At 35.8% G+C, this 27,233-nt stretch overlaps 1 protein-coding gene across 4 annotated transcripts in view; it reads left to right on the top strand.

Moving 5' to 3' along the window:
- XRCC4 (X-ray repair cross complementing 4) overlaps positions 1-27,233 on the top strand; it is a 298,009-nt gene that overhangs the window by 132,470 nt on the left and 138,306 nt on the right. For all 4 annotated transcript variants that reach the window (XM_088838494.1, XM_055428747.2, XM_055428744.2 and 1 more), the window contains 2 exons: positions 4,201-4,353; positions 5,410-5,516. In XM_088838494.1, the coding sequence (XP_088694620.1) occupies positions 4,201-4,353; positions 5,410-5,516 (260 nt within the window). The remainder of the gene's footprint in view (positions 1-4,200; positions 4,354-5,409; positions 5,517-27,233) is intronic.

Here is a 27,233-nt window from a genome sequence, read left to right as displayed (position 1 = left end):
TGAACTGAAATACACCTTGGTCACAGCCAAACTGTATTTCCTGAACTTTTCCCTGTCCAGAGCCTTAGTTCACTGGGAAATGAATGAAGGGTTTATAACTACTGCTTCCATAAGGCAGTAGTACTGGTCAAGAGTCTTCAGAGAGATTAGGAATAGGACAGAGAGATTAGGAATAGGACATGGACATTCTGAGTTAGGTATCTATCCACGTAGAAAATAGAATTGAGGCCCTCTCTTTAGGCCTAGTCACAGTTCCATTTCCTGGGCTGCTCCTGATTAGTCTTATATCACTGTCCATTCATGATTCAGTCATTTCTTTATCAGATTCTTTTTCCAGACTACATGTGCCTGGAGAGCGAGGAGGGGCACAAAATAGTTGCTGAGAATTCACTTAAAAGCTATGGTAGATAGGTCTGAAATATATTTAATAGAGAATAGGAGAAGGCAATGGCAAGCCACTCCAGTACTCTTGCCTAGAAAATCCCATGGATGGAGGAGCCTGGTAGGTTACAGTCCGTGGGGTCACTAAGGGTCGGACACAACTGAGCGACTTCACTTTCACTTTTCACTTTCACACATTGGAGAAGGAAATGGCAACCCACTCCAGTGTTCTTTCCTGGAGAATCCCAGGGACGGGGGACCCTGGTGGGCTTCTGTCTATGGGGTCACACAGAGTCGGACACGACTGAAGTGACGCAGCAGCAGCAGGATATTATATGAGCAAAAAGCAGATTGTGGGAAATGTTTGTGTTGTGTTAAGAGGAGAAGTGTGAATTACCAAAAATATGGATGGTATCTCACTTTTTGTTAAATACATCTTTAGATAAAGAATATCTAGAAGGAGAAAATTAAGTGATACTATTGTGTGTCTGTGTGGATCACAATAAACTGTGGAACATTCTGAAAGAGATGGGAATACCAAACCACCTGACCTGCCTCTTGAAAAACCTGTATACAGGTCAGGAAGCAACAGTTAGAACTGGACATGGAACAACAGACTGGTTCCAAAAAGGAAAAGGAGTACGTCAAGGCTGTATATTGTCACCATGCTTATTTAACTTCTATGCAGAGTACATCATGAGGAACGCTGGGCTGGAAGAAGCACAAGCTGGAATCAAGATTGCCGGGAGAAATATCAGTAACCTCAGATATGCAGATGACACCACCCTTATGGCAGAAATTAAGAACTAAAGAGCCTCTTGATGAAAGTGAAAGAGGAGAGTGAAAAAGTTGGCTTAAAGCTCAACATTCAGAAAACTAAGATCATGGCATCCAGTCCCATCAATTCATGGCAAATAGATGGGGAAACAGTGGAAACAGTGGCTCACTTTGTTTTTCTGGGCTCCCAAATCACTGCAGATGGTGATTGCAGCCATGAAATTAAAAGACATTTACTCCTTGGAAGGAAGGTTATGACCAACCTAGATACCATATTAAAAAGCAGAGACATCACTTTGTCAACAAATGTCCATTTAGTCAAGGCTATGGTTTTTCCTGTGGTCAAGTATGGATGTAAGTGTTGGAGTATAAAGAAAGCTGAGTGCTGAAGAATTGATGCTTTTGAACTGTGGTGTTGGAGAAGACTCTTGAGAGTCCCTTGGACTGCAAGGAGATCCAGCCAGTCCATCCTAAAAGAGATCATTCCTGGTTGTTCATTGGTGGGACTGATGTTGAAGCTGAAACTCCAATACTTTGGCCACCTGATGCGAAGAGTTGACTCATTGGAAAAAACCCTGATGCTGGGAAAGACTGAGGGCAGGAGGAGAAGGGGACGACAGAGGATGAGATGGTTTGTTGTCATTACCGACTCAAGGGGCATGGATTTGGGTGGACTCTGGGAGTTGGTGATGGACAGGGAGGCCTGGTTTGCTGTGGTTTATGGGGTTGCAAAGTCGGACACGAAGGAGCAACTGAACTGACTGAACTTAAGTGTGTGTCTGGAACTGTGGATTAAATTTTCTTACTTCTTGAGAGTATTTTTTGCATATATTTTTGTATTTAAACATGTATCATTATAATCAGAGCCAAATCTGAAGTTATTTCCATTTGGGATGACGGGGGAGAATGAATACAGTTGAGTAAGGAATGAGGAACTGCAATCAGAGTGAAAAGGATGAGCTTTAACATGTATACTTTCAACATGTATTTGCTGTTATTTTTTATTTGCTATTTAATAATTGCAATCTTACCTCCATTTTAAACAAGTGACATTGCTGGATTCACTTAATTTTGTTTAATTTATATGAAGGAGAAAATATTAGAAATATTGTATGTAAATCCTTAGGTCATTAGCTATATTTATTTCACTGGTTTTCTTTCTTAGTTTCAAATAACAATTCTCAAGTTCCGTGTTAGTGAATAGGTCTTTTGTTTGTACTCAAACATCAAGTTAGAAACTGTCTAGCTTTACTCTGAGTTATAGTTATTAAACCTATAATTGGAGGCAGTTTTCAGCAGATTGAATTGGGTTGACACTCATGGAATCATTAGAAGAGACCTTGAAAGCTCTTCTCTGCCTTCAAGCTAGGATCACATTATAGCCAGATGAATTCAGTCTGATTTTTAAAGACTCAAGAGATATCTTCAACTCCTGTTGGTCGCCCATTACATTGTTTAAGAACAGTCACAGGCAGAAAATTCCTCCTTCCATCTATTGGTAATCTGAGTCCTTCGTGGTATACTTGAAGGCCATTTCCTCTTGTTCTGTCATCAAAAAGGATGAGGAACAGCTGTTTACCATCTTCTTCAGTACTTAAAGGCTTATTAAATCTCTTTACCACTGCTTTCTTTTCCATTTCTTTTTATCATTCTTTGTCCTCTGAACTCTATGCAGATATTCGTCTGCTGAACAACCCTGACCTGGGTATAAACTTGGTCACAGCTGAAAAATCAAGGATTACTGCACTGTTTCTAAGTACCACATGTTAAGATTTGTGTATCGTTTTATGTTCGGTTATCATTTAATCTGTATCATTTGAGATGTTGTTTTCTATGAAATCACCTTGTTTCTGCTCTCTTTTGTTGTGTTTTTGACATATATTCTTAAATTCCTTGTTTTCCCACCCAGAAATATTTTGTTTAAATATAGTGTTTAGAATATAGTATTTAATTTTTACCCTTTTAGTTTTTTTTTAATTGGAGGATAATTACTTTACTATGTTGTGTTGGTTTCTGCTGACAACATCAGCTATATGTATACATTATATGTACATATATCCCCTCCCTAGTTGGCCTCTCTCCCACCCCACCCTCCAGTCCAACCCCTCTGGTTATCACAGAGCACAGAGCTGAGTTATTTTCCTTCAGGAAGTCCTCAACTACTTTTAAATGAATATATTGCATGAAATAATTTATGTTTTAGTCTTTAAAATAGAGGTTTATTCATTATCTGTGTGTAGGCACATATCAAGTATATTTAATTTCAGCTCGTCTGCCTTCTTTATATATATATGAGGGATTAAAGTTAGTACTGCCTCTTGTTAGCTCATTTGAATATTGTAGAAAAAATTATAAATGGTAAAGAATTTTATGTTTTGTCCTATATAACTAAATTTAAAGTATATAGTGTTTTGCATATCTCCTTGGAAATTTCAAGTTGGATGCTTTCATTTATTTTATATGTACATACATTTAAGTGTGTGTGTATGTTTGCTGGATCATAAGATACAACTTGGTATATGATGTTCTTGCTATGGAGCAGTTCATAATCTATTTTGGGAGAACAGATTAGGTAAATCACTTAATCCCAAAATAAGATCATGGTTGCTATTATAGTAATATTAACAAAGTACCAGAAACAGGCTACAGTTACCCTTTTTTCAAATTTCTGTCACAAATATGTTCTTTTGGAAATAAGTCAAAGGTATGAGTAAGTTACTACATTTAGGCATTTAGATCTTTTAAAAACTTTTTTGCTATGAATTTCTAATTTTGATCCTTTTCTCAGTGTGTAAACTACAAATGCTAATAAACAGTAAGTTCTAATTATTAGTTTACCAATATAAAACTTTAAATCAATGAAAACATTTTAAAGTGATTTTTTTTAAGCTGGAATTGTTTATTTTTAATTAATTTTTATTTAAAATGATTTTAATTGTATTTTTCTTGAAAAAAATGTTGAAATCATCTTCAGTATTAGATTGAATAATGCTAAGAAAACCCCACATGATATACTAATTGGTTTGTTTATTTACATTTTAGGTTTGAAAAATGTGTGAGTGCTAAGGAAGCTTTAGAGACTGATCTTTATAAACGGTTCATTCTGGTGCTGAATGAGAAGAAAGCAAAGATCAGAAGCTTACATAAATTGTTAAATGAAGTTCAAGAACTGGAAAAGAACATCGAACATAAGATGTATTTTTGACTTTTCTGTTTTGGGATGGCAAAAGCATACATTTTAATGGAATTTCTTCCCAAACTTAATGAAAGTTAGATGCTAGCTTTTTAATGACATATCATAGCCTGGGGTTGAATGCTATGTTTGTTAGTAGCAGTGAACTGGAGAATACACAACATAATCTCTCCATTATCTGCCCAACAGTCACACCGACACTTAAATCATAAAACTGCCATGAGACTACTAAATAATAGTAGTTTAATTCTTTGGCATCACTAAGGAATATATTAGTTAAAAACTTTCATCTTCTGCAGAACCACAAAGGTTGGGCACACATTTGTAATCCTGATATCTAAGTAGTTGTTAATTTTAGGATCAAATGGCTCTGAGTATGAATATGTATTTGATTTTTAAGGAAGAATCATAGGTGACTTATGGCTGATATGGCTTGAACAATTATAATTGCTTTAGGCATTAACTGATATAGGTTTGGGTCTGTTATTCTGAATCTGAGAGAAAGCACAAATTTACTAATGGCATAATATAAAGAATATAACATTTAGTATCAGATGATCCTAGTTCAAGTGTTGATCTGTTACTGATATCTAATGATACTTGACTTTGTCCTTTAAACTTTCTGTGCCTTACTTGACTATCTTCATAATAAGAGTAAAGGTAGCCATCTCAGAATTTGAGGGAGACCAAATGAGTTCTGCTCAAGGCAGAACTACTTTGAGATCAGTAAAGTACTGACCACTATGTGACACTCAGAAGATAATTTAGGAGAGTAGTATTGTGATTTGACAGATGAATAATAAATGATAATAAACTGATTCAAGAATTAATTACAGTGAGCACTAAACAACATTTACATTAGGTAAAAGAGACACTTGTTCTTAAGAGAGTTAACAAATGGTCTTTAAAGTGCTTTCTTAGAATTACATAATTTCAGTATATATTTGTTTAATTATAATGTTTTTCTAAGGATATTTTCTATAAATGCTTACTGGTGAATTTGATACCTGGCCGAGAATGAACCAATAATTTATAATTCCACCTTTCTCTCTTTCTAGGGAAACTCCAACATGTTCTGAAATGACTACTGACAGAGATGCAATCTATGATGAAAGTACTGATGAGGACAGTGAAATCCCATCTAATCCTTCTATGTTAACTCCAGGTAAAGTAAATACACTATTTAGATGAGATCGGGCACTTTCGGGTGGTATGGCTGTCAACTTCTCTTACTATTCAGAAATGTGCTATAATAGAGGGAGGTGGGTTAAGAAAAAAGATGAGAAATGGCAGTTTAAAGTACTTGAGCCTTACTTAATCCAACAGACCAGAAGCTTTTTAAACTCATGGATTATTTTTCTAGAGTTTTACAGATTTCCTAGAGGTAGGATCCCTTGAACTCATCTTATACATACAAAGTTCTGATATAAATGTTTGGATTCATTTATTTAACAAATATATTTTTGAGTGTTTATTATATACTGAGAACTTTTCTATGCAGTAAGGGTGCAAAACACAGAAAGTCCCTCTTTCATGGAGTTTAAATTCTAGACAGGGAAACAGATAATAACAAGGTAAATAAATTTAAGTTTGTTGGGTAGTATAAATGCTGAAGAGAAAAATAAACCAGGGAAGGATAACAAAAGATGTCAGGGTGGAAATAAGAATGAGGGTTGTGATTTTAGCTAAGGCACCAGAAAAGACCTTGGTAAAAAGGTAATAAGTCTACCTGTGGGAAGAACATGCCAGGCAGAAAAAGCAGTTAAGTACAGAGGCCTTGATGTGTGAGTTTGCCTGATGTGTTCAAGCAATAGCATGGAGAGCAGTAGGCATAAAGCAAAAAGATGAAGACAGGAAGAATTAGGAGATGAGGGAGGCCAGGCTGTGTATAAGGTCTTACAGGCCATTGTAAGGATTTCAGTTTTCACTCTGAGCGATACTGGAAGCTGTTGCAGAGTTTTAAACAGTCAAGTGACATGATCTGACTTGTTTTAATAGGATTAATCTGTTGTGTTGAGAATAGGGTCCTCACTATAGGAGGATCAATATGGAAGAAGATATTATAGACAGAAAGCTAGTTTAACAATGAGTGAAGGATTAGAGGGGCTTAGACCTGAGTGAAAGCAGTGAAGGTGATAAACGAAGGGAAGATTCTAGAAATGTTTAGAGGCAGCAAGATTTGCTGTAACAGTGAGTTGGAAGGGAAAGACAGCAATGATAGTAAGCTTTTTGGAATGAAGTACTGAATGCAAGCAATTGAGGGAACTACCATTTTGGGAGAGATTTTAAGAGGAAGGTCTGCAACTCAATTTCAGAAACATTAATTCTGAGATATTCAGTAGGGAGCTGGACATGAAAATTTGTACTTTGGGGGAGGGCTGCCTGCTGACATATAAGTAAAAATGGTATCTAGAGCTTGCTGAGATCTCAAGGGAGTTAGAGAAGGCAAAAGATCAGTGGTCCAAGAATGCCATACTAACACACTTGCGTATGCAGAGGTGGGAAAGATGAGGAGACCAACAAAGCAGAATGAGGGGGCCGCAAATATTGTAGGTGTAGTATCTTGGAAGCCAAGTCAAGAAAGTATTTCAAGGAAGAGACAGTGATTAGCTGAGTTAAATGCTTCAAACTGAGCAAGGATGATGAGGATTGAGCACTGACTGCCATATTTAGCAACACAGATGTTATTGGGGGTCTTAACAAAAACATTTTCAGTGGACTGGTGGGAAATAAAAGAGAATAGGAGATTCAAAAGGAATGAGAAGAGAGAATTGGAGAAGAGATAGCAAGTATAAGCAACACTTTTAACAAGTTTTACCATTAAAAAAGAGGAAAGACCCAGGTCAGTAGCTGAAGACGGGGGGTGAGATCAAGAGGGTATTTTTTTTTCTTAGATGAGAGAAATAATATCATGTTTGAATACTGATGGGGTAAAAAAGGAGAGAGGGGGGAAAAATGTCCAGTCAGTAGACAGAAGTAAGTAATGCTGGAATATTGTCTATAAGTAGATGAGATGGGATCAGATATACAAATGGCAGGATTTATTTAGCTGGGAGCCTGGTTGCTTCTCCCAGTGACAGGAAAGAAGGTTGGATAAATGGATAAAGACAAAGAAAAGTGTCTACTTGTATTCATGGAAATATACTGGTGTTGATTAATTTAGTTGATTGATTAATTCAAATTAGATCACACAGTCACACACAAATTCTCATTTTCACATGAGTAAAATTTCTTTTAATTTGGAGGCTGTGCTTGGTTTACATTAATGGCCCATTTAAAATGAAACCTCTTTTTTTTTAAAAAAATAATCAAATGTAATTGAAAGTGCACAAGGAAAGATAATCTATACTCTTTCCATTTGAACATTCTGAACTTCTATTAAACACAGTGGCCTTTGATTTTGTTCCCTGTTCAAAGTATCTCACAAACCTTTGATGTAGATGAAAATTATTTTTGAAGAGAAAATATATGGTTAAATATGGGTGTATGAGAATAGGGTCCTTTATGTGTTCAGTCTCTTTTAAGCAAAGCTTTAAGCTATAATTGTACTATTTTAAATTTTGCAAAATTTGTCCTCTTCAAAAATGTTTTGATCATTGCATATTTTTTATATATTTTGCATTATTTTTTCTTTAACTCATATCTAGTTTACTACATATTTGATCGTAGGTCTCTGATTCTCTCTCTCTCTTTTTTTGCATTTAACTTGCTTTTGACAAGAGCATTTTTTATTAGAAATTTTAACTATTCTTTTCTCTCAGCTTCTTTAAGAAGTATTCATGAAACTAAAGTTTGCTTTAAAGAAAAGTGAATCTTAGATAGAAAGTGCTTGATATGTCATTAAGCACTAGACTAAACAGATATGAGGAGAAACATTTTACATGTTAAACAATAAAATCAGCCTCATAATATACCAGATTTCCATAAACTGTTCTTTGATGACAAAATACATTCTTAGTCCATGGGATTTTCTTTTATCTAGCTTAGTCCTTTGGTTTTTTATATATTATTATTGAGTATTGGGGGAGAGCAGTAAGAATTTCTTCCTTAACTTCTTAGAGTACAAGTAAATACATGAATTTATTTTAGACATTGCAGGTTCATGTATGCTTTCTATACAATAAAAACAAGAGGAAACAAATCAATGGAATTTAATACATTTATCTTTCAGAAAATCATTTCTTTAAATGGCTAAATATGTAACTTGATAATAGTTTTTATTATGTAAATATATTTTCATCATTAATTATTAAAACCACCAGATTACCTCATGAGTTGTTTACATTATTACCTCATTCCTACAGAGGTTTAGTGAGACCAGAATCATTTAGTGATTCCACAACATTCATTCAAGTGAAAGATTTCTTTGTGTGTATACCCAGAAGTAGGGTAGGATTAACATAGTTTGTAGGAAACTAATAGGTAACAGTTTTATGAATAAGCAATCTGTTTTATTACTTTTATCCTCCAACGTTTTTAAATTTTCCTCATTGTTAGAATTGTTGAGGAAATAACTAATGACAAGTAGTCCAGTCTAATAAATGACATCATGTTCATATGTACTATACCACATTTAAAGGTTTAAGAAAAGCCTTTAAAGTGTTCATCAACAGTTTATTAACTAACAGGAGATCTCTGAAGTATTCTGAAATTTGAACATCATAGTTGATACCACCCCATGACTACATTTTATATTTTTCTGTAGTAAAATTTGCTTTCTCTATGTTCTAATTTCCAAAATTTCTAGAGAGCAGTGGTTTTATAGACTTTATTATTTCCTACACTGTGACTGCATACTAAGTCCTAGGATTTGTAGGTATTTCACTTTATTTCAGATTAAGATTATGATAGATAAGCTAGGTGCTGTGTTCCCTATTTATAACTCAGGTCTTGGGTTACAAAGGAGGATAGGTTATTTCACTCTCTTCCTTGTGGCACTAAGACTCCTGGTTAGTCTGGATTTTTCCTACCTCCAAAATTGTTTCTGTTTTTTAATTCAATGGAAACCTACTGGGTTATTATAGGTATTATTAAACAGTCTTCTCTACAGAAAACCCTCTTTCTTTAGTTACCATTCAAGGTAACACCTGATGTCCATTGCTGTGGAGAAACTTCAAGTTGAATTAGGTCCAGTGAATAACAGAACCTCACCAAAATATCCAGTGATATAAGCATAATTGATATAGCATCTTAGTGACAAAACGTTACTAAGCAACAGTTTATCCAAGTGGCCTTTCAATTGCCCCAACAATATCTGATCTAACCTAAGAAATACTTTAGGATTATGCAGATTTTTATATTGTTTCCTAATCATTTTATACTATATTAAAAGTAGAATTATGTGAAAACAATTTTTAAATGTATATGAATGTTCTAAGAATTTTTAAAATTATCATAAAACATTTATTAGTCTTAACATCATTCAATTTGTGTGTGAATATTTAGTGGAAAAAATTGGATTTATTTTATAGAAATAGGATCTTTATGTGAAGTATTTTGAAAACATGGTTAACTGGCTCCTACTTAGCCACCACAGGAGGAATTATTTTAATGTCTCATTAATTATGTTTAATATTATTTAAAACTTATTTTAATGAATAGTCAATATTTTTAAATTGTAATTATTTCTAATAGAAATTAACAAACTTCTTACATTTAGAGAATAATTAAATCAACCTTACTAAAAGTACAAATAAGAAATATACTTATTCTAGAATGTTTTTGCTTGCTACACTTTGTATTAAAGGTCCACAACCACGAAAATAAGCTTTCTTACCACTTTCTCCATAATTATTAGCCTGAGATTTAGCACATTAGTTTAATTAGTCTTCCTCCATATCCAACAGGAAAGTCCCTGTATAACTGCTATCAGTTAATTCAGTAATTCAGGCTTTTGCTTAGTTGGTGGGCTTCCTGAAAGGAAGTGTGATTATAGAATGGCCTTTTTGAAAATAAATGAATGGCTATGTCAAACAGTTGATGAATACTGATATAGTAGCTTTTAAAAATAGAACAGAATCCAAAATTTCCAACTATCAAAGAGCTCGTTGCTTTGAACACTGAATGTCCACTCACAGAAGGGATAACAACATGTCCTGCCAAAGAGATTACTCAGAATTCAGCTTTAGAATCGTAGATTATGCCCTTAATATTCTCCAGCTTGTTTATCATAGACACATTTGTTTCTAAACTCTAAATAAAAAGCTTGATTTAGAAGAACCTATCACAAAACTGTAAAAATCAGTTTGAGTGTATTTCCTAGCAATCATGGGCTCTTATTCATAAACAAACTTATGGAAAAATGATGACATAATTTGAGGAATCTATATCTAATATAGTTATAGATCTTCTATTATTAATAAAAGCCCATCATTCTTCAGAAGAGACAGAAGCCTAGAAAGGTTGAGTACATTACTGTTGGTCACACAGTAAGAAATAATGAGAAAGTATTTGCCTTCTGTAATGATTGATTGCCTACCTTTGCACATTTCTTTTTGAGACATTATAAAAGCTCTGGGGAATGTGCTAGGACTAAGGAAATTGTCACTGATGCAATACAATAATGATAACATGTTTTTCTTCTAAAGAGAAGAGAAATCCTATTTAAGCATAAATTTTCCATAGAGATAGTATTATGAAATAAGGAAGGCTTTATGACATAAACCTTTTGGAGAAAATTCCATAATGTATATATTTCTATTGAGGTCATCCTTTCTATATATTTTTTTAAATTGAGATACAGTTGACATGTGACCTTGTGTAAAGTACACAATGTGTAGATTTGGTACATTTACAATTACAATGTGACTACCACTGAAGCGTTAGCTAGCACCTCTATCACATGACAAATCTAAATATCATTTCTTTTTTCTGGTAAGAACAATTAAGATCTAGTCCCATCGAAACTTTGAAGTTTTTAATTCAGTATTATTGTCTCTAATTATGATGCTGTGCATTAGATCTCCAAGACTTACTGATCTCCTAGTTGTAAGTTTGTGCTGTCAAGCAATATTTCCGCAATTTCCAACCCCCATCCCCTAGTCGCTGTCATTCTACTCTGTTTTTATGAATTTGGGTGTTTTAGATTTCACATATAGGTGCAATCATACAGTGTTTGTCTTTTTCTGTCTGACCTACCTCACTCCCTGTGTATTTTAATTGCTTTAGACTTTGATTTAATATTTTATTTGAGAACTCTCCAATGTACCAAAGGTTTTTAGCAAATCTATGATAACTTCTCTGTATCCCAATATTAAAATGTAACTTTGATATAACTTCCTAGTGATAGCTTATGGTGAAGGTCGTCAGATTCGTGATCTCTGAAGGAGAGAATTTCACTTCGGGACCAAAGAAACAGCTTCAGTCACACAGAGCTTCATGTGGCATTTTTATTAATGGAAAGGGATGGAGAAAGCTTCTGACATGGAAGTCGGAGGAGTATAGAGAGCCCCACTGCTAGTCTTATCAAGGCCTTATGTACTTTTTCAATTGGTTACTGACAATAGAAAGTTCTTACCAGACCCACTCCCACAACATATATACCCTTGAGCAAGGTGAGTTGTTTTTTTTTGTGTGTAATCATCAGCTCTGGGCTTAAAGAAAGTTCAGTTCAGATCAAATCAGTCGCCCATTCGTGTCTGACTCTTTTGAGAGCCCATGGACTGCAGCACACCAGGCCTCTCTGTCCATCACCAACTCCCAGAGTCCACCCAAACCAAAGTCCATTGAGTCGGTGATGCCATCCAACCATCTCATTCTCTGTCATCCCCTTCTCCTGCCTCAATCTTTCCCAGCATCAGAGTCTTTTCAGATGAGTCAGTTCTTCACATCAGGTGGCCAAAGTTATGGAATTTCAGCTTCAAAATCAGTCCTTCCAATGAACACCCAGCACTGATCTCCTTTAGAATGGACTGCTTGGATCTCCTTGCAGTCCAAGGGACTCTCAAGAGTCCTCTCCAATGCCACAGTTCAAAAGCATCAATTCTTCGGTGCTCAGCTTTCCTTGTAGTCCAACTCTCACATCCATACATGACTGCTGGAAAAACCAGATTCTTGACTAGACGGACCTTTATTGGCAAAGTAATATCTCTGCTTTTTAATATGCTATTTAGATTGGTCATAACTTTCCTTCCACGGAGTAAGCGTCTTTTAATTTCATGGTTGCAGTCATCATCTGCAATGATTTTGGAGGCCAAAAAAATAAAATCTGCCCCTGTTTCCACTGTTTCTCTGTCTGTATGCCATTAAGTGATGGGACCAGATGCCATGATCTAAGTTTTCTGAATGTTGAGCTTTAAGTCAACTTTTTCACTCTGTTTCACTTTCATCAAGAGGCTCTTTAGTTCCTCTTCACTTTCTGCCATGAGGGTGGTGTCATCTGCTTATCTGAGGTTATTGATATTTCTCCCAGCAATCTTGATTCCAGCTTGTGCTTCATCCAACCCAGCGTTTCTCATGATGTACTGTGCTTCGAAGTTAAATAAGCATGGTGACAATATACAACCTTGATGTACTCCTTTTCCTATTTGGAATCAGTCTGTTGTTCCATGTCCAGTTCTAACTGTTGCTTCCTGACCTGCATACAGATTTCTCAAGAAGCAGGTCAGGTGGTCTGGTATTCCCATCTCTTGAAGAATGTTCCACAGGTTGTTGTGATCCACACAAAGGCTTTCACATAGTCAATAAAGCAGAAACAGATGTTTTTCTGGAACTCTCTTGCTTTTTCGATGATCCAGCAGATGTTGGCAATTTGATTTCTGGTTCCTCTGCCATTTCTAAAACCAGCTTGAACATCTGGAAGTTCACTGTTCATGTATTGTTGAAGCCTGGCTTGGAGAATTTTGAGCATTACTTTGCTACCTTGTGAGATGAGTGCAATGTGCAGTAGTTTGAGCATTCATTGGCATTGCCTTTCTTTGGGATTGAAATGAAAACCGACCTTTTCCAGTACTGTGGCTACTGCTGAGTTTTCCAAATTTGCTGGCATATTGAGTACGGCACTTTCACAGCATCATCTTCTAGGATTTGAAATAGCTCAACTGGAATTCCATCACCTCCACTAGCTTTGTTCATAGTGATGATTCCTAAGGCCCACTTGACTTCACATTCCAGGATGTCTGGCCCTAGGAGCTCTAGGTGAGTGAAAACACCATCTTGATTATCTGGGTTGTAAAGATCTTTTTTGTATAGTTTTTCCGTGTAATCTTGCCACCTCTTCTTAATATCTTCTGCTTTTATTAGGTCCATACCATTTCTGTCCTTTATTGTGCCCATCTTTGCATGAAATGTTCCCCTGGTATCTCTAATTTTCTTGAAGATATCTCTAGTCTTTCCCATTCTATTGTTTTCCTCTATTTCTTTGCACTGATCACTGAGGAAGGCTTTCTTATCTCTCCTTGATATTCTTTGGAACTCTGCATTCAAATGGGTATAGCTTTCCTTTCCTCCTTTGCTTTTCACTTCTCTTCTTTTCACAGCTATTTGTAAGGCCTCCTCAGACAGCCATTTTGCTTTTTTGCATTTCTTTTTCTTGGGAATGGTCTTGCTCCCTGTCTCCTGTACAATGTCATGAACTTCCATCCATAGTTCATCAGGCACTCTGTCTATCAGATCTAGCCCTTAAATCTATTTCTCACTTCCAATGTATAATCTTAAGGGATTTTATTTAGGTCATACCTGAATCTAGTGGTTTTCCCTATTTTCTTCAATTTAAGTCTGAATTTGGCAAATTGTCCATGATCTGAGCCACAGTCATCTTCCAGTCTTGTTTTAGCTTACTGTATAAAGCTTCTCCCTCTTTGGCTACAAAGAATATAATCGATCTGATTTTGGTGTTGGCCATCTGGTGATGTCCATGTGTAGAGTCTTTTCTTGTGTTGTTGGAAGAGGGTGTTTGCTATGACCAGTGCCTTCTCTTGGCAGAACTCTATTAGCCTTTGCTCTGCTTCATTCTGTACTCTAAACTCAAATTTGCCTGTTACTCCAGGTGTTTCTTGACTTTCTACTTTTACATTCCAGCCCCCTATAATGAAAAGGACATCTTTTTTTGGTTTTAATTCTAGAAGGTCTTGTAGATCTTCATAGAACCATTCAACTACAGCTTCTTTAGCATTACTGGTCAGGCATAGACTTATATTACCGTGATATTGAATGGTTTGCCTTGGAGATGAACAGAGATCATTCTGACTAAGAAAGTTAGTCTTAGGTAAAATAGATTGTTGCCATAACAACTCAGAGCTTAAGGAAAAAGATCTTATGTGTCTAAGACAAAAAAAATATAGAAATAAATGTTTGTTCCTTTCTCCTCCTGGAGGGACCCAGACTCCTTATCAACCTACCTAAGAATTAACTCTCTCAGTTGGTAACTATTTCTACATCTTTATATGTTCTTGAGGAGATAAAAATAAATATTTTTTATTTTGTCTCTGGCTATGAAAGAGTTGGTGATGGACATGGAGGCCTGGTGTGCTGTGATTCAGGGGGTCGCAAGGAGTTGGACATGACTGAGTAACTGAACTGAACTGGTGGGTGAATGAGAAGGTTGGCAAATTCTCTCCTCCAAAAGTAACTGCAGATCTAAAATTGCCAAAAAGGAGATAAACACATTCTTCATTGCTATAGAAATCAGCAAAAAGCAAAGAGCAATATGAGAAGTGCCTGAGGGTGTATAAGTCGCTTCAGTTGTGTCCAACCCTGTGCAACCCAATGGAGTGTAGCCCACCAGGCTCCTCTGTCAATGGGATTCTCCAGGCAAGAATCCTGGAGTGGGTTGCCATGACCTCTTCCAGGGGATCTTCCCAACTCAGGCATGGAATCCTGGACCAAATAGAATGCACTTAACGATCAGTGAAGGGTGAACCTCACGTCCAGTAGTATTGTTGGTGACAGTAATGCTCTTGGCAACAGTGGCTTAGTGGGTTGGGCCAATGTTGTAAATAAACTGAGGTTAGATTGCTATGTGCCTCCATTTATACCATTTTTCTCCAAGCATCTAGAAATAGGATTTTACTGAGTATGTCAACTTGAAATAAGTAGTCATCTGCATGACGCTTCAGTGGGTAATTTATATGTGAGAAAAAGGTAAATGGTCACTTATTTAACTTAAACAAGTTTTTTCTTTCCTGCATGACTTCTCAAAGTCTTGAATATGTTAATATTCATAGTGATGAAGCCAAGAAAATATTAAAAAACAGATCTCAAAGTTATAAGACCTTGAGAACTTTTTAAATGGGTTTTATTATTCTGTGACACCCAAGTTAGAAACCATGCTTTGTATGATTTTGATTCATGTGTGAATTAGATGAGAAAAGGGGAAGTATCTAAAGAAAATAAATATTTCCCATATTTATGTATGTCTTAGTTTTAAGAGGACATGTACTGAATGTGGACAGAGGAGCATGTAAATAAGGTTTTAATCTCAAAATGTAGCATAATGCATGAGAATATATTAAACCTCAGAACGTGCAGTGACTAGTTCTGAGAATGGTTTAAAAATGATATCTTCCTGTTGTTGTGGTAAGAAATCTGATCTGAGAATGGACTCTAGGACAAGTGTTGGTTGATATAGTTAATGTTAATTGGTGACAGAAACTCTACATAAATTCTTTTCAACTTGGTCTGTTCAATCCAGTGAGTTCTTAACCTCTGGTTCTTTTTTTTTTTTTTAGTAATTTCATTTATTTATGTACTTTTGGCTGTATTGGGTTTTCACTACTGCGTGAGCTTTTCTCTAGTTGTGGAGAGCAGGGGCTACTCTCTAGTTGTAATGCGCAGGCTTCTCATGATGGCTTCTCTTGTTGCAGAGCACAAGCTCTAGCAGACTTTAGTAGTTGCAGCATGTGGTCTCAGCAGTTGCAGCTCCCAGGCTCTAGAGCACGGGCTCAGCAATTGTGGTACATAGGCTTAGCTGTCACACGGCATGTGGGATCTTCCCGGATCAGAGATCCAACCCATATCTGCTGCATTGGCAGTCAGATTCTTTACTACTGAGCCAACAGGGAAGCCTTTAACCTCTGATTCTTAAAGAGTGTTTACTGGGGGGATGTTTGCACCCTTTGGAATTATAATTGGATAATAATTATCCAATTTTTTCATGTCCATCAAGTCGGTGATTTCATCCAACCACCTTAACCTCTGGCATCCCCTTCTCCTCCTGCCTTCAATCTTTCCCAGCATCAGGGTCTTTTCCAATGAGTCAGTTGTTTGCGTCAGGTGGCCAAAGTATTGGAGTTTCAGCTTTAGCATCAGTCCTTCCAATGAATATTCAGGACTGATTTCCTTTAGGATTGACTGGTTTGATCTCCTTACAGTCCAAGGGACTCTCAAGAGTCTTCTCCAGCACCACAGTGCAAAGGCATCAATTATTTGGTGCTAAGCTTTCTTATGGTACAGCTCTCACATCTGTACATGACTACTGGAAAAACCATAGCTTTGACTATATGGACCTTTGACCATAGGCAAAGGGATATCTCTGCAGTTTAGTATGCTATCTAGGTTTGTCATAGCTTTCCTTCCAAAAGAGCAAGGGTCTTTTAATTTCATGGCTCCAGTCATCATCCACAGTGATTCTGGAGCCAAGAAAATAAAATCTACCACTGCTTCCACTTTTCCTTTCCTATTTGCCATGAAGTGATGAAACTGGATGCCATGATCTTAGTTTTTTTAATGTTGAATTTTAAGCCAGATTTTTTACTCTGCTTTTCTACATTATATATCTATTTTACACACTTAAGATCTATTTGATCTTAAAGTTTAGAAAAGTTCCATCTGAGACTAATTCTGTGGTTCTAGAATATATTTATATTATTGTGAAAAAAAATCAGATTTTACTACCAAGTCTTTATGAAGCTCTTAATATAAGTCATGAAACCTTTAGGTGGGTATAGGTGATTGTAGGTATAACTGAGTATTGCAACACCTAATAAATGCAAAAGATGTTTTTGGATTCATTGTAGTAAAACAGATTTCAGAAATCTGTTTTTTACTATATTTATAAATTTGACTGAGAAAAATTAAGCTAAATGTTTTCACTGGATCTTTAAAACTGCAAACCATGACCCTGTTGAGACAAAGGGTGTAATGCATCAACAATCTCTAAGTCAGCTGAATGTCTCTACTATAATGTGTAGGATTCTCATCTCTCCGTGATTGTAACAGGGATCGCCACCACAAACAGCACATCTGGTTCCTTTAGTCATTTCATCAATATCACCTATAAGCCATATTTAAGATCAAAAGGATAGAGAAGGTTACCAGTGATGAGGTTCTGGAATGTAGCCAGCCCACCAGCATTGACAGTGTTGCTTGCTGCAACTTAACTCTGAGGGCCTGGGTATGTGTGAAAGATGGATATCAGCAGGCTTGCTAAGTAGTCTGAATGCATGACACAGTGAAAGAGAACAGTTATAAGGAGGGTGGGCAAAGACTTGAAGTGAGACTCTAAGTGTCAAATCCAACCCTTGTAAAACTTGGGAATGCTGAGAAATAGTAGCTGCAAGCATATATGTCTCGACACCCAGGATTTTGTGGAGAAGGTGGAAGGGGAAATGAAAGAATAAAAAGAAAACTTAGGGTACCTTCAAACACAATGACTAGGTATGTTAGCAATCTTCTTTATTTCAATTTAAATGCATCAGTCAGTGCAGTTCAGTTCAGTCACTCAGTCGTGTCTGACTTTTTCTGACCCCATGATTGCAGCACGCCAGGCCTCCCTGTCCATCAGCAACTCCCGGAGTTCACCCAAACTCATGTGCATCGAGTCGGTAATGCCATCCAGCCATCTCATCCTCTGTCGTCCCCTTCTCCTCCTGTCCCCAGTCCCTCCCAGCATCAGGGTTTTTCCAGTGTGTCAGCTCTTTGCATGAGGTGGCCAAAGTGTTGGAGTTTCAGCCTCAGCATCAGTCCTTCCATTGAACACACAGGACTGGTTTCCTTTAGGATGGACTGGTTGGATCTCCTTGCAGTCCAAGGGCCTCTCAAGAGTTCTCCAGCACCACAGTTCAAAAGCATCAGTTCTTCGGCGCTCAGCTTTCTTCACAGTCCAACTCTCACATCCATACATGACCACGGAAAAATCATAGCCTTGACTAGATGGGCTTTTGTTGGCAAAATAATATCTCTGCTATTTAATATGCTATCTAGGTTGGTCATAATGTTCCTTCCAAGGAGTAGGCGTCTTTTAATTTCATGGCTGCAATCACTATCTGCAGTGATTTTGGAGCCCAAAAAAATAAAGTCTGGCACTGTTTCCACTGTTTCCCCATCTATTTCCCATGAAGTGATGATACCGGATGCCATGATCTTACTTTTCTGAATGTTGAGCTTTAAGCCAACTTTTTCACTTTCCTCTTTTACTTTCATCAAGAGGCTTTTTGTTCCTCTTCACTTTCTGCCATAAGGGTGGTATCATCTGCATATCTGAGTTTATTGATATTTCTCCCGGCAATCTTGATTCCAGCTTGTGCTTCTTCCAGCCCAGCATTCCTCATGATATACTCTGCATATAAGTTAAATAAGCAGATGGGTGAATTTAACTCAGATGACCATTATATCTACTACCGTGGGCAGGAATCCCTTAGAAGAAATGGAGTAGCATCATGGTCAACAAAAGAGTCTGAAATGCAGTACTTGGATGCAATCTCAGAAACGACAGAATGATCTCTGTGTATTTCCAAGGCAAACCATTCAATATCACAGTGATCCATGCCTATGCCCCGACCAGTAACGCTGAAGAAGCTGAAGTTGAACGGTCCTATGAAGACCTTGTAAGACCTTTTAGAATTAACACCCGAAAAGGATGTCCTTTTCATTATATGGGACTGGAATGCAAAAGTAGGAAGTCAAGAAAAACATGGAGTAACAGGCAAATTTGGCCTTGGAATATGGAATTAAGCAGGGCAAAGGCTAATAGAGTTTTGCCAAGAGAATGCACTGGTCATAGCAAAACCCCTCTTCCAACAACACAAGAGAAGATTTTACACATGGACATCACCAGATGGTCAACACCAAAATCAGATTGATTATATTCTTTGCAGCCAAAGAGGGAGAAGCTCTATACAGTCAGCAAAAACAAGACTGGAAGATGACTGTGGCTCAGATCATGGACAGTGTACCAAATTCAGACTGAAATTGAAGAAAGTAGGAAAACCACTAGACAATTCATATATGACCTAAATCAAAACCCTTATGATTATACAGTGGAAGTGAGAAATAGATTTAAGGGACTAGATCTGATAGATAGAGTGCCTGAGGAACTATGGATGGAGGTTTGTGACATTGTACAGGAGACAGGGACCAAGACCATTCCCATGGAAAAGAAATGCAAAAAAGCAAAATGGCTGTCTGAGGAGGCCTTACGTATAGATGTGAAAAGAAGAAAAGTGAAAAGCAAAGGAGAAAAGGAAAGATATATCCATTTGAATACAGAGTTCCAAAGAATATCAAGGAGAGATAAGAAAGCCTTCCTCAAGGATCAATGCAAAGAAATAGACGAATACAACAGAATGGGAAAGACTAGAGATCTCTACAAGAAATTAGAGATACCAAGGGAATATTTCATGGAAAGATGGGCTTGATAAAGGACAGAAATGGTAGGGACCTAACAGAAGCAGAAGATATTAAGAAGAGGTGGCAAGACTACACAGAAGAACTGTACAAAAAAGTTCTTGATGACCCAGATAATCACGATGGTTTGATCACTCACTTAGAGCCAGACATCCTGGAATGTGAAGTCAAGCGGGCCCTAGGAAGCATCACTACGAACAAAGCTAGTGGAGGTGATGGAATTCCAGTTGAGCTATTTCAAATCCTAAAATATGATGCTGTGAATGTGCTGCAGTCAATATGCCAGCAAATTTGGAAAACTCAGCAGTGGCCACAGGACTGGAAAAGGTCAGTTTTCATTCCAGTACCTAAGAAAGGCAATTTAAATGCATTACTTTGACTCAATCAGAGGTTGTGAATTGTTGATTCTTGATAAGATCTATGTCACATACCCTGTTTTTCCTCGGTGCCATCCGTATTTCAAGTAATAGATTTGAATGTATTTAAGGAGTGATGCTAAAGCTAAAACTCCAATACTTTGGCCACCTCATGTGAAGAGTTGACTCACTGGAAAAGACCCTGATGCTGGCAGAGATTGGGGGCAGGAGGAGAAGGGGACGACAGAGAATGAGATGGCTGGTGGCATCACCGACTCGATGGACATGAGTTTGAGTGAACTCCGGGAGTTGGTGATGGACAGGGAGGCCTGGCATGCTGCGAATCATGGGGTCGCAAAGAGTCGGACATGACTGAGCGACTGAACTGAACTGAACTGAACTGAATTGAAGTACTCTTGCCTGGAAAATCACATGGACAGAGGAGCATGGTAGGCTACATTCCATGGGGTTGCAAAGAGTCGGACATGACTGAGCGACTTCACTTTCACTTTCAAACAGGGCATAGGTTTTCTTGTTTTCTATGCTCCTCAATACTTCTCTTAGATCTGGGTTGCTTCATTCATTGATATCACTTGTGTGATTTCTGGAAATATTTGAATGTGTGACGCCCTGGAAGTTGATGATTGTACTGACAGTAAAGATGATCACAATATTTCTTCTATCTCTACTCCTATGATATCGTTAATACCATTATTATTGCTATTATTACCACCACTACTGCAATCACTGTCATTACTACTTCTACTTTTTCTATTACTATTATTGTTCTGTATGGTTCCACTACCATTACTACTAGTAGAATCATCACGACAACCACAACTACTACAGACCCATACTCATAGCACGTACAAGTGGGTACCAGAGTCTATTCTAGGTTTCTTAGATTTATTGTTTCATTTACACCTAATAACAATCCTACAAAGTTTGTACTATGACTATCACCAATTTAATCTTAGTTCTCCTGTCTTATTACCATAAGCTGGGAGAATTGAAGCACAGAAAAATTAGAGAACTTGCCCAATGTAACAAGGCTAACAAATTATGGAGCTCCCTTCCTGCTATAAAGTTATTCATATTCAATAAATAGAGCACTCTAGCTTATTAAAATCTTAGAGTTGAGTATGATTGTGTATTTTTCAATTCAAGTATATTTGATGCCTTCATTTTTATAAAATAAGTCTCCTAAAAAAGGAAGCATGGAATATTTGGCCTCGTTCTTCCTTAATAGAATGGGCACACGTTCTACTAGGAAAGGTATAGCCTGGTGACATTAATGCACCATTAAGATGAATGGGAATGTTCATGTGTCTGTTGGAAGCCCATAATTGAATGGGAAAGCAAATAAGGCAGGAGATGGTGATTTATACTCAGTACTCAATTAAAAAGCTCAGGTAAAGAAGTGCTTAATAAATATTAAATAATACTATGAAATGTCCATATAGACCTTAAAAATACAGATTTGTAGGTTTAATTATAGTTTTAAATATAGATTTACTCTGTATGCTACTCATATGTTATTTTCTGGATATAAATTAAGAATTATTTTATCTTTCTGGTGAATTGACTTTTTCTTATCATTATGAAATCTCTCTCCTATGTCTAGTAATGCTTTTTTCCTTAAAGTTATATCTGTCTGATACTAGTACAGCTCTTTATTTTCTATGTATTTCAACAAAATGTTATAACTTCCTTGGTGCAGAAAAACAGAGACCAGCTTGGTTTGCGGAGAATTTGCAAAATGTAAATTAACACCTTGACTGAATCCCACTAAAAGATAATTAAAATCAACAAAAACGACTCCAGAATTTAAACACTATACTTCATGTTTCCATGCCTCTTGGTATAATGTTCCACTCTTTATTGTTGGAGGTGGGTTTTATGGTATTGTGAGCTGGACTTGAGATATGATGCTTTGACATGTACTGTGATACTCTTAGGCATTATGGTGGCAAATACTGTGATGACTACAAGGTGCATTAACTAAGATTATACATGTCAGGTTGAACTCATTCTTCAATATATCACCTTGGTGACTCCAAGGTTATTAAAACTGCTGAGACCAGGAGTGTTAGCAGTTGGTGATAGGGTTTCAGGGATAATTCTGTTATTGTTGACTGGAAAGATCAATGATGGATTCTTCAGAATGCCTTGCTTTGAATGCGTTTCTGATGATTTTTCTTTGGGAAAAATGGTTGAAATTGAGTACCAACAAGATTAATTTGAGTTAGAGAAGTATCTTCTGACAAATGATCTTCATTCTATTAAACCTATTCTAGCTGGAAATATTAACATATTTTTTGCTGAAAATGAGTTTTGTGACCAAATGAGTTGGGAAAACACCAAGTTAATAAAAATTAAACATGTTTCTTTACTTCTAAATTGTTCAATCTTTAATATGGTAATTAGTATGCATTTTTGAATACAGCATGCACTATTTTCCACAGATCAACATTTGTATTATTAGAAAGTTAATTTATTTCCAACAGAATGTGAGGTTATTCAAAATTAAAGTGTGCAGGAATATTTGATATACTTTTTAATTTGCATTCTTATATTGAAATTAATTTCATTATATTAGATTAATTTTTTTAATAAACAGTGTTTACTGAAATAGAGGTTCTGTATGTTTATCTTTATTTACTTTTATTGATTATTCTTTTTTCATAGATACATTTGTAGCATACTTGATTTGGAAGTACAAAATTATGAAGTTAGGTAATACTGCATTTTAAAATGAAAAAGTTTAATGGTATTAATTTTTGAGAGTTTAAAAAATGTTAAATAGGTTTAGTGTGCCTGACAAAAGCACTTGCCACATTCCTTAATAAAAAAGACTAATTTCAAAGGCTAATTAATATGACTTTCTTTTTGAAAACTCTGAAGGCTTCTTTTCATGATTTTTCAATTGCAGATCAAGCCTTCACAGGAGCTCTTTTTCTGCTATATTATGGTATACCTTTCCAAAGTGAAATAAAATTAGACTTCACTACCATTAGAATCAGAATTCTCATGAATAGTATCTTTAAAACATGGTGTGTGCAAAGTATTTTTACTTGCTGTAATTTCCATTACAAAGGACATCAGCAATAATGAATCATTTCTTTAAAAAATTTAATTGCTTCTAAGTGCCAATCATTCATTTACATTTTATTTTAAACTGAAAGAAAAACTAAACAAACAAAAAAATAGTGTCTGATAGTTAAATGGAGAACCTCCCATAGTCATGCTGTCAGCCAGAAAGCCTTTATTTTCAAAGCGTTTCTTATAGCTCATGTTACAAAGGGTGTGATTGGCAGCTCAGTCACTTGGTAACTCAGAATAAGGAGTATTGCTTTAAAAACAGAAGATGAAGGTGCTGCCACTTTATTAGCATCTTTGTATTTGTTGAACATTGACTTCGTGCTTGTTTAGGACCAGAGAATTGAAAGGCAAAAAATAAACACTTTAAGAACTATTCTGTGTGGCTCACTTAGAAGACAATTTTGACATTTCTTGAATCAACAGTTCTTTGTAATTGTTAAGAGGAAAAGTCAGCCTCTTATAAGAATTCCTTTTTGCCTAGGTTGCTTGTGTATTGTTCTATTTGCTTGTTTAAATATCATATGAATTGTAACAATCCACATGTTTTAATGGTACCTCATCCTAGTGCTACTTCTTTATTTGAATGTCGGCATCAGGAAAATAAAACACATGTTCATAAGAAGCTTAGCCTATTTTAATGGAAAAGATTTAGATGGTGAGCTGAGAGCTCATATCTAATCTTCCCTTTATTATTGTGGATATGTGTCCCTTACCTCTGTGCCTGGCAAGGATTCTGAAAGCCATGTATCAATAATATATATGAAAATGCATTCTGTAGAGTACATAGACTAGTAGTATTCTTATCAATGTTACTGTTTGATTTAGGAATGTATTTATGCCAAAGAACTTTTTTAGATACATTTTTCTTTGTTTCCCATACTCTCTGTTCTGTGTTCTAACAGTGTTATTCTTGTATCACCTAGCACAGGGCATTGCTTACAATAGGATATTAAAATTTGTTTATAAAGTGAATGGATCCTTTACCGTATAATTGAATGTAGTTGACATGAACACAGTAAATGTAGTTTATATTGGATTTTATTTTTAATTCATTTTACCTGTCATGTTTTTAAACATCATTAGTAAAATTGGACAGATTTGGTCTTTTATTGTCATTACCTGGCATAACATCAGGACTGCCTCAGAGTTTATTTTAGCATCGAATATTGTTAAACAAAGCCCAGCAGTTATGACTTTTATTTGGCGCAATTTCCTACCTATTTCAGAAGGATAAAGTATGGTTTATTCAGTTGTTTTTCTCTAAGCTTCATAACACTTATTTAAACATTGTGTTATATCCAAATTAGCCTAAAAGACTCCATTCATTCTCTGTTCTTTGGCTGGTGTGCCACTTACTCACAGATTTCATTGACTATGATTGATTATAAACTGCCTGTGAGACCCACTTACATGGATTCGTCATTTGTTAGAGTTTAAATGAGTCACAATTCCCTCTGCTGTTGGACTTTACAACGTGTAATAAGGTGTTTTTAATGGCTTTCCTTACAAAATACACTTCTTTCATCTGCAGGTTCAGCTTGGTTTAAATCTCTTTTCTTGAGACCATCACCCCAAAGAAGACTTTTATTCTTGATTATTCATCTCTTTCCATGAAGTATTTTCTTTCTTAAAATATTTTAAAAGCCAGAGTACAAACTGGTTATGCTTCCGTAAAATATTTTCACAGAAAAGTTGCAATATTCTACATTAGCCTTTTCACCAAAATCACCTTTTATATTTTCTGCATTTCTGATCAATTTTAAAATGTTTGACCAATACAACCAATGTAATTGGTTGTCTACTTGCCTGATGTAATTGGTTGTCTACTTGTCCCTTGAGCTTCTAAAGAAAAGGGACAATACCATAGTTTACTCTTGCTTCCCAACATCAGTACAGTGCTTTTTACCTAAGTAGTAGCCAACATTTTTTGTCACACTGAATTGTCCTAATATTTCTATAAAAAGTCTATTGAAAATCTTGCTAGTAAGAGCTGCACAGAGGTTTTTAGTAGAACTATTGCCTCAAGCCGAAGAACCAAATAGTAGCTGAGCTGTCATGTTTCTTTAGGTGGCTGGGCAAGAGACTAGGCATTAGAGCGTTAGGACTTTCATCTGAAAGTACTCATAGAGTTTGAGGCTGAATATGTGGAGTTTTGTCCAATTCATAGATAACCTCTTATGCCCCTTTCATCCTAATACCTAAATTAGGATGCCTGTGAAGTCAAATCCTACTGAAGAGCAAGGTCAATGAGGCTGGTAAGTTTCTGGCCAAAAGAGTAATGGGAAAGTGAACTAACATTGATTTTATGCCACTCTGTTGGGATGCCATGCTAGGTGCTTTACATAATTTATCTCATTTTATCTTGCCCTCAATCAATATCAGGCCTTAGAGCTCTCAATTCAAGAGAGGTTAAGTAATTTGTTCAAGGTCACTCACTTAGTAAGATAAACAGCCAAAATTTGAACTCACTTGTGGCTGACAACATAGTCCATGCTATTTAATTACTTATTCTGTTATTCAGGCTCTTTTATTATCAATTAATAGCTAGATTTGGTTGTTAAAGATTTAACAGTTAAGTTCTAGGAACCCTGTGGATGCCAAAATCCAAGGATGCTCAAGTCCCTTCTATAAAATGACATAGTATTTGCATATAACCTATGCATACCCTTCCAAATATTGTAAATCATCTCTGGATTACTTATGTTATACAACGCCGTGTAAATGCTATATAAATAGTTTCCAGGGTGTAGAAAATAAGTTTTGCTTTTTGGAACTTTCTGAAATTGTTTTTCCAAATATTTTAATATTTGAATCTGTGGGACTAACTGTGTGTTACTTTTGAAGCATTAATTTAGTATAATATTATTAATAGTTGATTTTTTGCTTATTGACACATTAGGGTCAACTCCTTTATTCCCAGAAAGGGACAGAACTCTCTTAAACTTATATATTGTCCAGAAATGTTTATTTCCTATAACTTCTATTTCAAAAAATTTTAGTTACCAACAGTAATTATCAAGTGATTTATATTACAATTATATACAGCACTGTGGAAGCCTAAGATTCCACTGTTGTTCTACCAATACCTTAGTTCTCCTATCGAAGCATTTTTGCTAACCTCTTGCTTCTCATTTTTCTCATCTATAAAATTTAAGGAGAAAATTAGATAATCTCTGAAGTTCAACCAGCTCTAAATTTACAATTCTCCAATGCATTTAAAGTTTACTGTTTCTTCTATAATGAGGTCAGGAACAGTCTGTGGTGGCCTTGGAAGACTATTCCCAAGTTTTCTTCTACCTGTTGCCATCCCTAAAATTCCGAAAGGAATTATATAAGTGACTCACTGATGAAATCCCAGCCTTATTTTCTTTCATCTGATTTTTGTGAAGTCCTAAATTATTGGATAATTCAGCCCATCAGATTATAATCTAGAAACATAGTCAAGGGAAAACTTAATATAGTTATAAAATGAATAACTCTGGGCTAGAACATTTCTCCAATGTCACCAGGAAAATGTATGCTTTATTTATATTGCTAAGTTGGGGATATATTAATGGAGACTAACTTTAAAAAGGTTTAATTTTAAGCCTCTTTATATATTTATGATTTATATATTAATATAGTATTAATTATGCATTTAATATAATATCCATCAGTTCTTAGTAAAAATTAGCTGAAATTAGCATTATTATTAATATCACTATTACTATTGGTAGTCATGGTAAGATGTGCCACTGTTAAATGCAATAATATACTACTACTATTTTATTTAAATCTTCAAAAAATCTTTAAAGAAAATGTTGCTAATAGCATTCATTTTAGAAATTCAAATATTTAAAAAAATATTCTTGGAAGTTAATAAG

Source organism: Moschus berezovskii, chromosome 8 (assembly GCF_049115385.1).
Source record: "Moschus berezovskii isolate FMDL1 chromosome 8, NW_MosBer_1.0, whole genome shotgun sequence".
NCBI classification, from domain to species: domain Eukaryota; kingdom Metazoa; phylum Chordata; class Mammalia; order Artiodactyla; family Moschidae; genus Moschus; species Moschus berezovskii.
This window is presented reverse-complemented; position numbering and strand designations above follow the sequence as displayed.